Here is a 15,214-nt window from a genome sequence, read left to right as displayed (position 1 = left end):
GGTTGGCTCCATTCCAACTCAACACCAACTCATACAGGGTGCTGTCTGCCCTGAGGTCCTTATTCCACGAGCTGGGGTGGATAGGACCTTCACCCCAAGAGATTTTATACCTCTTTTGTTTGAAGAGTAATCCCTCCCGAGCTCGGGGAGGAGATGGTTTTTACTACCTTTCGAGCTATCCCAAAGAGACAAAAATCTTTGAAGACCTTCCGAACCATCCCCCTGACTTCAAAAGGGCTTTTTTCTGGACAGACGGTCTGTTCCCGTCTCGACATCGTTCGTTTAGGCGAATTCGTAAGTATTCTCGTTACTTTCTATTTTTGAGCTCGAATCTTTAGTCCTTGTATCCATGTTTAGTTGAAGTGTATCTCGCCTTTCAGCTAACTTTCAGCGTCCCACCCCTGACGAGACAATGAAGGAGCACAGAGGGAGCCTGCTCCGACTCCCTTATGGCAGGAGGTCTCTTTCATTTCTGTTACATGAGGACAAGCTTCGAGCTTGTGGCTTGTTGGGACAGGGCCAGTCAACCTCTGACTGGTCCAGTAAAAAATACGAACGCTGGGAGGAAGTGCCTCTGCCCACAGGCATCCTTCCTCCGAGGAGGGAAAGGAAACCACCTCTCCCAATTCGCTCGAGAAGTCCGCGGTCAGGGAACGAGGCAAATGATGAAGCCTCGGGTTCGGACTCCGATGGAGGTAAAACCCTTCCTACTTCGCGAATGTGGTCTCCCACTTTATTAAAACACAGGCCCAATAGACTAGTCTCGTGCCCACAGGATAGATATCACTTCTATATATGGAGTTGGGTAGATGACTGTGTCCATAGGTTTGATAGTGGGCTCGGGAAATATGACACTATGTATACCACAGACGAGATGTGGAATGGGATAGCTGTGCAGTATGGGACCAATGACTATAGGGACCTTTCGAGGTTATCACCAACTTATAGGGAAGGCCCTCCCCCCGCCTCTTCTGAAGACGGGGGAATTTCATGGTCCCCAAGCTCGATCTCGGGGGAAAGTTCCAGTTAGGTTTTTTCTTTCACCACTCTATATAGTGTTGGAGTAACTTGTATTTCTTTCACTGACTCACTGTGATGACTTGTGCAGGCAACATGGACTCCGACCTCGACGCCCTCATCGACAATGCGGGTGCCAAGAGGAGCAAGCGCCCCAGGGCAAGGGGACTGACAACCAGTCAGCCTGGGAAAAGCTCCAAGAGATCCAGGAAAACGCCTCCTCCTCCCCCGCCGGCTTCGAGCTCTGCTGCTGCGTCGACTGGCCAAACTAACGTCCCCATGACGATACCACCCTCGCAGGCCGTCGTCCCTGTGGTGGCGCCGGCCTCGCAGACTGATATCGCTGCCGTGGTTGAATCCCAACCTCCTGTGGCGGGTCAAATGCCTTCTACCCAGCTCGTCAAAAGACCTTCTGCTTCCCGAGCCCAGAAGCTAACTATTTCCACCCATATGGATTCGTATGTGGTGGATAATGCTGCCGGTCCTCACGGGTCTACGCTGATCTCGGATGTAATGTCCCGGATTGGCCAGAGCTACGGCAATTTTGAGGCTCCTCAGTGGCAGTGTCTAACTGGCACTCGGGACCGCACTGTCCTGTACGAGAAGAGTATCGAGCACACTGCCGCGGTAAGTATCCTATATATTCCCTTTGCTTACATTCATGCTGTCTCGAGCCTAATGATGGTTTCTTCCTTTTTTCAGGCTCTTGCTTTCACTGCCCAGCTTAATTACGAGCTGAACAACGAGGTCCATACGAGCAGGACCCTTGCCCAAGGGGAGAGGGACCTCCACCTTAAAGCGAATGACGACCTGAAGGCAGTGAATACTAAGCTCGAGGCAGTGGTTAAGGAGCGTGAGGAAATGGCCAAGGAGCTCGGAAAGCTAAAAAACGAACTCGAGGAGCAGAAGAAAGACAACATCCAGCTTCGGGAGACCAACAAGAAGCTCGAGGAAGACAAGGCCGTCACCCTCGACCTCATGGAGGATATCAAAACCCGCCTTACTGCTGAGTTCAAAGAAAAGAAGGAAACGGCGGTCGATTCAGCCATGTACCGGATGTGGGCCTATAACGAAGAACTGGACACCAGTTTTTTGGGTCCCCTCGAGGCGTCCTTCCTCGAACGATGGAATGCCCGGCTCGAGAAGGAAGAGGCTGACCAGCTCGAGAAGGATAAAGCTACTCTGAGTACTGTTTCGGAGGGAGCTCAGGAGGATAGTCATGCTATTCGTCCTGAGGGGTCCGGTGCCACTGATGCTGAGAAGGCCAAGAAGACTCCTCTTCTTTGAATCTGACCTCGGGGAGATCAGTTTTCGGGGCTGCGTCCCATTATTTCTGTAATTATTTCAACTTGTTCCCACGGGGCTGATACAATTCCCTTTATTATTCTTTTATATACTTACATTTCTTGGTTCGAAATATTTTGCATATTTTTATAATTGATGGACCGGTTATGTTTATTTATGCATACAAACATAGTTTGGATTTAGGCTCGAAATTCGATGCATTCATGCATAGTTTATTCGATTTATCCGTTTCCAACCTCGTTATTTATCAAGGTCGGACATTACTGTAACCATGAACTGAAAAGTACTTATATGGCATGTAATATGAATGATTTGGTTAATCTTTTTAGTCACTTTCCCTCATCCTTAGTATCTTAGCTCCGAGGTTATGAGTTCGAAACTATTTTAAGATGTTCCAGCCTCGATCTCGACATATTTTGTGACGGGTTTAGGCTCCCATTCATCATTGATCGATAATTTGGCTGGTTTGTTCCAAACCTGTTATGCTTGCACATCTGGTTAATTCAAAACGTTTTTGGTTTTTGGTAGCTCGGTAATGTCCGAACTATCTAAGCCCGCATACTTGGTTATTTCCAAATACTTAATGTTTTTTATAATTCGGTTAAGTCCGAACTATCTAAGCTCGCTCGGTTAAGTCCGAACTATCTAAACTCGCGTATTTGGTTATATCCAAATACTTTTTTGTTTTTGATAACTCGGTTAAGTCCGAACTATCTTAGCTCGCGTATTTGGTTGTATCCAAATACTTTTTGTATTGTATTTTTTTTTTTTTTTTTAAAGCTAGAGGTATGTATACCAATGTTGCCCCCTTAATATCCTATGAGTGTGACCATAGGTTATTAAATTAAGAGAGATTGCAAAAATAAAAATAAGTTACATGTGAAACAAAGTAGACCCTTTATTTGAAATTCAAAAACAAACTAAGTACAGAAAATCATGGTTACGGGCGACACTTCCTACACTATTGATAATATGGTCTAAGGTGTTCGCCATTCCATGCTCGTGGTATGAGGTTCCCATCTAATCTCGCAAGTTTGTATACGCCAGGGCGGATGACTGATTCTATCTGGTATGGTCCTTCCCAGTTTGGCCCGAGTACTCCTGCTGCTGGATCTCGGGTTGCTAAGAATACTCGTCTCAAAATCAGGTCTCCTACTCCGAACTTTCGACTTCGGACCCTTTTATTGAAATATCTTGTTGTTCGTTGCTGGTAAGCAGCATTTCTCAGCTGAGCCTCCTCCCTTTTTTCTTCGATCAAGTCTAGGGTTTCTTCGAGCTGAGTATGATTGGAACTTTGGTCGTAAATCTGAGTTCGAATTGTCGGAATTTCGACCTCAATGGGCAACATTGCCTCGCAGCCGTATGCTAGAGAAAACGGGGTATGCCCAGTTGATGTCCGAGCTGTAGTTCTATATCCCCAAAGGACTTGGGGTAATTCCTCAGGCCATCGTCCCTTTGCTTCTTCCAACTTTTTCTTCAAGGAACTCTTGAGAGTTTTATTAACGGCTTCGACCTGACCGTTCGCCTGAGGGTGAGCCACTGACGAAAAGCTCTTTATTATACCGTTCTTGTTACAAAAGTTGGAAAATAAGTCACAATCAAACTGGGTTCCGTTGTCAGACACAATCTTTCTTGGCACTCCATATCGGCATACGATGTTCTTTACCACGAAATCCAGGATCTTCTTCGAAGTTATGGTCGCCAATGGTTCAGCCTCCGTCCATTTTGTGAAGTAATCAACCGCGACCACAGCATACTTTACTCCTCCTTTGCCAGTTGGGAGTGAGCCTATGAGGTCGATGCCCCATACCGCAAAAGGCCATGGGGACGTCAACATGGTTAGTTCGGAAGGTGGAGCTCGGGGTATCGTGGCGAATCTCTGGCACTTGTCGCATTTTTTCACGAACTCGAAAGAATCCGTCTTAATGGTTGGCCAGAAATATCCTTGGCGTATAATTTTCTTGGATAGGCTGTGCCCCCCGGTATGATCTCCGCAAAACCCTTCATGAACTTCTCTAATAATCTTCTTTGCCTCGGGGGGAGTCACGCATCTGAGCAATGGCATGGAATACCCTCTTCTGTATTGCCTTCCATCCAGGATGGTGTAACGAGGAAGTTGATACATTAGTTTCCGAGCCTGACTTCGATCTTTGGGAAGAATTCCATTTTCGAGGTATTCAACGATCGGGCTCATCCAGGTCGGTTCTGTCTCGATCATGCACACATCTTCCTTGTCTGACTCAGTAATGCTGGGTGCTGACAGATGTTCTATGGGTACAACATTCAGCTCCTCATTTTCAGTGGAAGTGGCGAGCCGAGCTAAGGCATCTGCATTTGAGTTTTGTTCTCGGGGAACTTGTTCGATTGCATAAAACTCAAAAAACTCCAATGCGTACTTTGCCTTCTCCAGATAAGCTGCCATTTTTGTGCCACGAGCCTGATATTCTCCCAAGATTTGATTAACTACGAGCTGGGAGTCGCTGTAGCAATGTATAGCTCTGGCCTTGAGTTCCTTTGCTATTCGTAGTCCCGCCAGTAAAGCCTCATACTCAGCTTCATTATTAGATGCTTTAAAGCCGAATCTTAATGCAGAGTGAAATTTGCTCCCTGCAGGGGTGATCAGAATAACTCCTGCCCCCGCTCCATTTTCATTTGACGACCCGTCGACGTAAAGTTTCCATAGCTCGTGGGCCGTGGTTGTTACTTCGTCGTCGGCTGTACCGGTGCATTCTACTATAAAATCTGCCAACGCTTGTGCCTTAATGGTTGTTCTCGGATGGTAGGTGATCTCGAATTGTCCGAGCTCAACAGCCCACTTAAGGAGTCGACCAGATGCCTCTGGTTTGGACAAGACTTGCCTTAATGGTTGATCTGTCAGTACATGGATAGGATGTGCCTGAAAGTAAGGGCGGAGCTTTCGAGATGAGTGGATCAGACTGAGGGCGAGTTTCTCCATCAGTGGATACCTTGACTCTGCCCCCAGTAATCTTTTACTGATGTAGTAGACGGGTTTCTGTATTCTCTCTTCCTCTCGGACGAGCACCGCGCTTATCGCGTGTTCAGTTGTTGAGAGATATAAGAACAGTACTTCTCCCGTCTCAGGTTTCGATAGGATAGGTGGTTCGGCTAAGTGCCTTTTTACTTGAAAGGCTAGCTCGCACTCGTCTGTCCATTCGAACTTTTTACTTCCTTTCAATAAGTTGAAGAACGGGAGACCGCGGTCCGTTGACTTCGAAATGAACCTGCCCAGAGCTGCCATCCTGCCAGTCAAGCTTTGAACATCTTTATGCTTCCGAGGTGACGGCATATCAATCAGGGCCTTTATTTTATCGGGATTAGCCTCGATTCCACGAGAGTTGACAATGAAACCCAGAAATTTCCCTGAAGACACCCCAAAAGTGCACTTCTGAGGATTCAACTTCATGTTGTACTTTCTGAGCACGCCAAAGCACTCTTCGAGGTCATCAACATGGTTCTTGTTAAGTTGAGACTTTACGAGCATGTCGTCAACATAAACTTCCATGTTGTTCCCTATTTGCTCTGAGAACATCATGTTTACGAGCCGCTGGTACGTTGCTCCGGCATTCTTGAGTCCGAATGGCATGACATTGTAGCAGCAGAGCCCTTTATCCGTAATGAAGCTTGTATGCTATTGGTCGGGGGCATGCATGGGAATCTGGTTATATCCAGAATAGGCATCCATGAATGACATCAGACCATGCCCCGCCGTGGCATCCACGAGCTGATCAATTCTCGGTAGGGGAAAACAGTCTTTCGGGCAGGCCTTGTTGAGGTCTGAGTAGTCAATGCACGTCCTCCATGTCCCATTGGGTTTCGGGACCAACACTGGATTGGCCACCCAATCAGGGTAAAAAGCGTCCCTTATAAAATTATTTGCTTTCAGCCTGTCCACCTCCTCCTTTAGTGCTTTCTTTCTGTCTTCATCCAGCTGCCTTCGCTTTTGCTGCTTCGGAGGAAAGCTTTTGTCTATATTCAATGCGTGGCTCGCTATATTAGGGCTTATTCCCACCATGTCAGAGTGGGACCACGCGAAGACATCCTGGTTTTTCTTCAGAAAGCAAATTAATTGCTATTTTGATTCGTCTAGGAGGTGTTTCCCGACCTTCACCTTTTTCGAGGGACTAGATTCATCGAGCTGAACCTCTTCGAGCTCCTCCAAAGGTTGGAGGTCAATCTTCTCTTCAATCCTTGGATCGATCTCCTCGTCAATTTTTAGAACTGTCCCGTCTTTGTACTGTATGACAACAAGTGCTTGCGCGCTTGTTTGTTTCTTTCCCCTTAAGGAAATCCTGTAGCACTCCCTTCCTGCCAGTTGATCTCCTTTCAATGTTCCGACCCCGCTTGGAGTTGGGAACTTAAGGGCTAGATGCCTTACAGATGAAACTGCCCCCAGCCCGACCAGGGCGGGTCTCCCGAGCAATACATTGTAGGCAGATGGTAACTCTACTACCACGAACTCCATCATCTTGGTCACCGAGACTGGATAGTCTCCCAAGGTCACAGGGAGTTCAATGGACCCCATACAAGCGGTTCCTTCTCCAGAAAAGCCGTACAAAGTGGTTGCACAAGCCCTCAGGTCGCGAAGGGAGAGCCCCATTTTCTCTAGGGTTGCTTTATAAAGAATGTTAACTGAGCTCCCATTGTCTATGAGAACTCGGCGCACTCTTTTGTTGGCAAGCTGTAGGGTGATGACGAGTGGATCATGATGAGGGAATTGGACGTGAGAGGCATCCTCCTCGGTGAAGGTTATAGGCTGAGTCTCAACCCTTTGGATTTTTGGTGCCCTTGGTTCGGGTTCATATGGAGACCCGTCCCCTGTTTTCAGCTCATTCACATATCGTTTTTGAGCATTTCTGCCCCCTCCTGCGAGATGAGGACCTCCCGAGATGGTTATTACGTCCTCTCCATCTATCGGTGGAGGCCTATCCTCATCCCGAAATCGGGAGTTATTATTCTGTGTCGCCGGAAGTGCGGCTACTCTCTGGCTGGCAGTAGTCTGTCCAGTATTCTGGTTTTTGACATACTGCCGGAAATAACCTCTCGAGATCAATCCTTCGATCTCGTCCTTCAGCTGTCGGCACTCATCAGTTGTGTGGCCGGTGTCCCTATGAAATCGACAATACTTGCTGGAGTCCCTCTTGGACTTTTGATTCCTCATAGGATCCGGTCACCTGAAGGGGACCTGGTTTTCATTAGCCAGGTATATGTTTTCCCGGGACTCGTTGAGCTCGGTATGCACTTTATATATGGAGAAATATCTTTCTCCTTTTTTCTTCTTTCCTCCATCAGTCTCGGGATTATTTCCCTCGCTTTTTTTTCTCTTGGAAGGATTCTCCGAGGCAGGCTGTGTAACTAGAGGGTCAACCGAGGTTGAGGCGGAGTTAATGTTTATCATTGTAGTTTTGGTCTGCGAGGTCGCTTTGAGTGTTGACCTCGCTTCCTCTACATTAACAAATTTCTGCGCCCGTCTGTTAAACTCGGTTATCGACCTCACCGGTTTCCCTTGTATGTCATCCCAAAGTGCACTCCCGGGCAAAACACCAGCTCGGATGGCCATCAAGTGCCCGCTGTCATCCACGTCACGAGCTCGGGCGACCTCTAGATTAAATCTTGTCAGGTAGCTCTTTAGTGTTTCGCCTGGTTGTTGTCGGACGTTAGTCAAAGTGGATGCTTTTGGTCTGACTCCCACCATAGCCCGGAACTTCTTCTTGAAGTCTCTAGACAATTGATCCCACGAAGTTATAGAATGTCTCTTGTACTTCTCGAACCAACTCTTGGCAGGCCCGGCCAATGATGTTGGAAACAACATACATCTGAGCTCGTAACCTACGTTACTAGCTCTCATAATAGTGTTGAATGTACTCAGATGGCTGCACGGGTCGGTTTTTCCCTCAAACGCTGGGACATGAGGAATTCGGAACCCTTGGGGGAACTGAGTGCTAGAAATATTGGGAGCAAACGGCTCGAGCTCCTCATCAGAGTCCTCATATCGACCGTTTCCTCGCTCATTCTTCAAAAGCCTAAAGGCTTTTTCGAGCTGATCGATCCTTTCTTGTACTGGGTCCTTAAGCGGTGTTTGGAATTGATAGTCATTAATCGCGATCCCAGGCTCACGTCTCCGTGAGGGATCTCTACGCCCATTCAGATGATTCCTAAGATCCGGGTTTGTCTGATCTCCCTTTCCCCTGCTCTGATTCAGGTGATTGCGCAGGTCGGGATGGCTCTTGTGATTCCCAGTATTTTTACGACCCCGGTCGTGTTTACTGACAGACCTTGTTTCTCCGGACTCATCGCTAGTGAAACTCATCGATCGGTCATTTCGTGGTGGATCCTTTCTACGTCGCCTCGTCACTGCAGTACGAGATCGGGACGTCTGACTTCTCTCGGATGGCGCGCCTTTCCGCCCCTGGAACGTCTCCCCGTTTCCTTGTCTCTCCCCTGTACGCCCTTGATCCTGATCTCGACCAGGTTGAGCGTTCCTGCGGGGAGGTGAAGGATATCTTACGGGAGACGGAGGAAACCGTATAGGTGACGGTGGTTGCCGTCCTTGCCTCGGCCTGGAAGGTCCAGAATTTGCCCGAGATGGGCCGGTTGCGTTTGGTGCGCTACCAGGAACCTGAGTCCGAGCCTCGACAGGAGCTTGGTTGTTCTCAGTTCCTGTAAGCACTTCCACGGGTGGATTAGGCGGGACCCGAGCTCGGGTACTCCTCTGAGGCCTAGAAGGAGCAGATGGCTCTGTTGGTGCTGGAGGCTGAGCTGGCCTCCTTGTGTTAGCATTTTTTCGTGGACGTCCACGGGGCTTCCGGGGAGGAACGTGCACGTCCCTTGGAGGAGGGGCTCGGTCTTCGCGCGGAGGTGGGGGCTGAGCCACCTGCGCCTCCGCGACTATCCTAGTCAACTCCTCGTTACGTTTGTTGGCATCTGCCAGCAGTTGTTTCAGCTGCCGATTCTCCAATTCTACAATAGGGACATAACGCTCAGGGTTATAGTACATGTCCTCATCCCTTGGTTGTGGAGGTGGTCCCCGGGAATCAGAGGACCCACTCCTTTCATCAGCATCCGGGTTCTCCATTGGCTGTTTTCCAGGACGCCTTGGGTAATTTTCTTCAGGAGTGTTCTGATTGTTTGTAGCCATGAATCTCTCAGGGATGGATGCTTGAGGCTCTCAATGAAAGCACCAAACTGTTGACGCCGCTTTTCGTCAACAGATAAAAGAAGAGAGCACGCAAACAATTAAAGACAATGGCTAAAACAAACAAACGAATCAGACACGCGGTTTTTACGTGGTTCAGCAGTTAAATCTGCCTAGTCCACGAGTCTCTGTTATTAATCTCAAGATTATCTCTGAACAATCCTTTAGCATGAATTCTCCAGAGTTTTCTCTCAAGAATCAGAAATTCGATCTTTTACAATGGTGCATGCCTTCTCTATTTATAGAGAAGGATGCAGAATACTATCCCACATATTTTGGGTAGTTACTCTTTTGTGAATAAAATAAATGGCTTTAAATGCCTATAATCAGATATAAAAGGAAACGTCCCTGAAGACCAGGAAACGCATAACTGACCAAATAATATCCCACGATTCTTGGGGATTTACATTAATAAATGAGGATCATATCCCATATCTACAACACTTGTAGATATTCAAGGTAGTCATTGCGTATCTCCAAGGCTTCACGTCATTGTGCGAGCCGCTGACACTTCCCGAGCTTACATTTCTTTCGAGATGGCATATCGAGCTCGAGATCCCTGCTCCGAAGTTGCTTCTGAAGATGAGGGGCTCACAGAGCTATCCTTCGAGATCGAGATCATTTCGAGGTCACCATATTCGAGATCTGTACCATACTTTGCAGGCTCCGATTTACAATCGTAGAGCATACCCTTAACCCTCACGAGACCATTTAATGCGAACTCAGCTTTCAAGGTCATATTTTCTACGGCTCGAAATCCTTGGCTCGCGCATTTGGTTATATCCAAACACTTTATTTTTAATGCCCAAATTATTTTAGCTCACGTATTTGGTTATGTCCAGATACTTCTATTTTTTAATAATTATGTTATGTCCAAACTATCTTAGCTCGTGTATTTGGTTATATCCAAACACTTTTATTCTTTAATAATTTGGTTATGTCCAAACTATCTTAGCTCGCGTATTTGGTTATATCCAAACATTTTTATTCTTTTCGTGTATGCTATTTTTTATTTGGTCGTAGATGTTCGCCATTCCATGCTTGTGGTACCAGTTCCCCATTTAATCTTGCCAATTTGTAGATGCCAAGTTGGATAACTAATTCAATTTGATAAGGTCCTTCCCAATTAGGTGGTGCTTGAGTTGCCTGTGCCTCAGTAGCTAGTCTGGCTAGCTCTTCATTGCGATTCTTGGCCTCGGCCAACTGCTTTCGTAGTTTACAATTTTTGAGCTCCACTATCGGGACATATCGCTCAGGATTGTAGTACATATCTTCATCGTCCCCGGGGGCCGGTGGTCCTCGAGAGTCGGATGAACCACTCCTCTCATCAGGGTCCAAGTTCACCATGGGCTATTTTCCAGGGTGTCGGGGGTAGTCAGCTTCATCTAAAATTTCCTCCTCATGAACATTGGGATCATTTGTTGCCATTGTTGATTCGGGAGGCTCTTTGACTGAACAGACTCACACACGTACTATTTAATGCTCTCAATGAAAGCACCAAACTGTTGATGCTGTTTTTCGTCAACTTAAATTGTAGAGCAATTAAACAATAAAACAATGAAGCAAATGAATAATGAAGAAAAACAAGATGATTTTTACGTGGTTCTGCAATTAATTCTGCCTAGTCCACGAGTCTATGTTATTAAGACTTGGGAATTTTCTGGAAACTTTTCAGAGAAGAGTTGCCCAGAAATTTCTCTCAAGAAATCAGAAATCGATCCTTTACAAATGGTGATTCCTTCTCTATTTATAGAGAAGGTTGCAGAATTCATTCCCACATATTTTGGGAAGATATTCTGTAAATCAATTGAAATAATGATATTAAATGCATTATCTCCCATATACAAGGAAACGTCCCGTGAAGATCGGGAACAGATAACATATTAAATGGTATCCCTTAAATATTGGGATTTTACAACAACCAAAATGTTCACACGTAATGGGTTATCCTAGATGATTCATCAAATCTTTTGAGATCAACAATTGGCATTGAGTCTGTCGAGACCATGAGTCAATCACGAGCTTGCCACCTAACCTGTGCTATGCTCGGAGCAAAAGATGCTGACGAGGCTATCACATCCGAGCTTGCACTTCCCGAGCTCGAGCTATCTCGCTTGAAGGAAATCGGTGAAAAATATACTCAAGTGTCAAGCCATTACGAGCTCAGAGAATTCTCGAGGCCACACGTCCTTGAGATCGTTGTTTATTTCTAGCTCACACCTGACAAGCCCAGTTTTCGAGGTCATAATTTCTCATCTCGAAATCTGGGTGTAACACTTTTAGATTTTTTAAAATTTAAAATGATTTTTATAATATTTAAAGAATTTAGTCTAAAATCATCCCAAAATCCACATGTGTCACGTGGATACATAGCAGAAAATTCACGGTGAGTACTAATGGTTGCACCAAAATTGTAGATTTAAGTTTTATCGTAAAAAAAAAAATTGGGTATTGAAATGTAACTTTTGAAAAGATTTGGGTATTATCGCTGCTAATTAGACTAATAAAAATGTGCCACGTTGATATTTAATGGGTAGTTAACGATGAGTACTAACGGATACACAAAAATTATAGATTTATGTATTATGACCACAAAAAAAAATATTTGGGTATTAAAGTACAACTTTTGAAATTTTTTGAGTATTATTACCGCCAATATCCCAAACTATTTTCCACAAATTTTGATATTCAATTTAAAATTTTAATTTATTAAATGAACCTTTTTTTTTTTCTTTTTCCATCATTTTTATTAAAAAGTTTACATGTTTTTCTACAAGAAAAAAAATTCAACCATTTTATTTTGTTATTTTTTCCATTTTTTTTACATTTTTTTCACACTTTTTTTAATATCATATTTCTACTACTTAATCCATCATGACATTACATAAGTAAAAAAAATGGCAAAAATGCATAATTATACCATAGATTATTTGTTTCGTCATATTCCATAATTTGTAATTATTATTTAGGATAATGTTACACCCAATTTTCGAGAATAAATAAATAGCCTCGAATGTAGGCTCGTAAAGAGTAAGCTCAGAATTAACAAGTGTTAGCATTATACTTATACAAATTGTCACGAGGTTCCCTAGCTACGTCTTTATCGCTCGAGCATGAGTTGCAGGGTCAAAAACGTCAACCTCCTCCAAGAGATGAGTTCAAACAACTAAACAAGCAAGGAGGTGGTGATAATTGGAATGGTGAGCTCGAGCCTTTGAGTGATCTCAAAAGCGCGTTGAGGTAGTGAACATACTCGAATACGTGTTAAAGTGATACAGAGATGCTGTTAGGAAATCCCTATTTATGTGGGATTGGTTAACATTGTGTACAACCCTATTTTTAAGGGATCTTTTATTTAATAATGCATTTAATTTGTATTATTCAAATATTCATTCAAATTCAAATTTAAATTTGAATATTATGTTGTAACTTCCCTAAAGTTGTGGGAAAATATTATTGTAACCAGGTCTATAAGTAACCTGGACTTAGTCAATTGTGATCATGCACAATTGGGCACTAAGAAACATTCGGTGGAAATTGATTTTTCTTGAAGCTTTAATGCAAACTATAATAAAAGTGACTTGTGAACGTAGGCAGATTTTAACTACTAATCCACGTAAAAATCTCTTTCTTTTCTGCCTTACTAGTTGTTTAATTGATCTACATAATTAAGTTGACGAAAAATGACGTCAACAGTTTGGTGCTTTCATTGAGAGCATTAAGCAATTCTTCCTACCATTTAGCATAAAACTTCCCACTTAGCAACAATGGCTACCCTGAACATTCCTGGAACCAGTGGGCGACCTCTACCCCAAATCCCTGAGGAGTGTACTCCACGAACTGAGGAGCATCCTCGAAGGCCTCGCAAACAACCAATGGTGGACCAGAGTCCCGATGAGGATAGTGCCTCATCGTCTCCTGGAGAATGACTCGGTCAAAGTTCTAGAACTAATGAGTAGAATTATTACAATCCTGAAAGATATGTCCGAGCAGTTGAGCTCGAAAATCATAGGCTGCGTGAACAGTTAGCCGAAGCAACATAACTAAATGAAGAGATGCCAAGATGAGCTACCAAAGTCCAGGCACCCCCACGGAGGACCAAGGGGTGACCACGAGGGAGTACGACTGCAAGGATGGTCGAACAAAGGGCACAACAGTCTCAACTGGGGCCAAGGAAAAATACTGGAAAAAAACCAATCCTGAGGTCATCTTGGATCCCTATCAGGAATAACCCAGCCGAGGATATTCCCACAGACCATGGGAATAACCGAGCTCCACCGACAGCTCGGAGTGATAACCCAAGACCTGCCAGGAATAATAGTAACCCTGAACCTGTAAGGCCAAACAATGAGAGGCCGTCACTGTCTTCAATCAGGCATCCTCCATCACCAATCAGACATCCCTCTCCAGCTCGGGGGTGTACCCCAGCAGGCTCCCAGTGGAAATCGAGCTGGGGAGAGAGAGCACCCTAAAGGTCTTCTCAAATTGCTAGAAGTGGAAGCTGGGATATGAGCCATCAAGCTCGACTCGAGCAGAGGGGTAAACACGAGATCTCACTAGGGGCACGTCAGGAGCATAGATAGGTTAGACAACCCCAACCGTCTGGGAGTTATGTGTCGATGTCACAGGCGACTAGAATTAGGGTGCACGTGAATAACCCACCTCGCAATCAAAACCAACAACAATAACAACCTGAAAGGACTATCAGCTTCCTTGATGGAAATCAAGATTACAGCAAGTCAGTGATTGTTTATAACACCGACCCTAGATATTACGAGAACTATCTGAATGATTATCATGATCTTCGAGACCATCTAAACCAGAACTGGGGGCAGTTTAATCAACCAAGCTCAGACCTGCGAGCACACTTAAATTCCCAAAGGGAGCCCCTACAACCAGTACATGGAAATCAATACAACCATATGCTACGACAGGGAGCTGGAGTTCCTACGAACAATAACCAGCTACCAGTAGTACAAGCTCCCCCTCCTGTGGATTTGGTTCAGAATAGAATCAACCAACTCAAGGAAGCATTCAGGCTTCTTCAAGAAAGAAAGACTAAAGAAAAGGCTTACGATTCTGATGAGGAGCTTGAGCCTTTTGCCCCTCATATCTTGAATACACCATTTCCCAATGGTTTCAAGATACCCCGTGTGGCGCCCTATGATGTGACTACCGACCCAGGCAGCCACCTAAGTACGTTAAATATTGTGATGCGAACCAGCAACATTGGATATGAGTTCAGATGTATGCTCTTCCCCACCACACTCACCCGACCAACAAAGAACTGGTTTGACAAGTTTCGAAGACACTCGATATCGTCTTGGGATCAGTTGTCTAAGGAATTAAAAAAGCAATTCCAAGCTTTAAAGAGTATCAAACCTGAGGCTTTCGCCTTAACAAATGATAGACAACAACTAGGAGAATCACTGAAGAGATACCTGGCGAGGGTCAATATAGAGGCGGCTTGAGCTCGCAATGTAGATGACAGCAATCATCTAATGGTAGTATGAGCTAGAGTACTGCCAGGAAGTCCTCTTTGGGGCGACATGTAGAGGAAACAAGTGAGGACAATATCCGAGTTCACCACTCGGGCGTATAGGTTTGTCAATGTAGAGGATGCAAGGTTAGCACTTAAACTGGCTCCTTCACCCTCAATAACTATAATGACAAATGTTA

General features: G+C 45.1%; 1 protein-coding gene across 1 annotated transcript; it reads left to right on the top strand.

The window, feature by feature from the left end:
• The first annotated feature begins 626 nt into the window (after positions 1-626).
• Positions 627-15,006, top strand: LOC133825644 (uncharacterized). Its single transcript, XM_062258558.1, has 4 exons — positions 627-1,025; positions 1,109-1,644; positions 1,720-1,860; positions 14,470-15,006. Exons 1-4 carry the CDS (start codon positions 719-721, stop codon positions 15,004-15,006), a joined length of 1,521 nt encoding a protein of 506 aa, XP_062114542.1. The 5' UTR covers positions 627-718.
• Positions 15,007-15,214: the final 208 nt, after the last annotated feature.

Source organism: Humulus lupulus, chromosome 3, assembly GCF_963169125.1.
Source record: "Humulus lupulus chromosome 3, drHumLupu1.1, whole genome shotgun sequence".
Taxonomy (NCBI): domain Eukaryota; kingdom Viridiplantae; phylum Streptophyta; class Magnoliopsida; order Rosales; family Cannabaceae; genus Humulus; species Humulus lupulus.
Note: the sequence above shows the minus strand (reverse complement) of the source record. Positions and strands in the feature narration are given on the sequence as shown.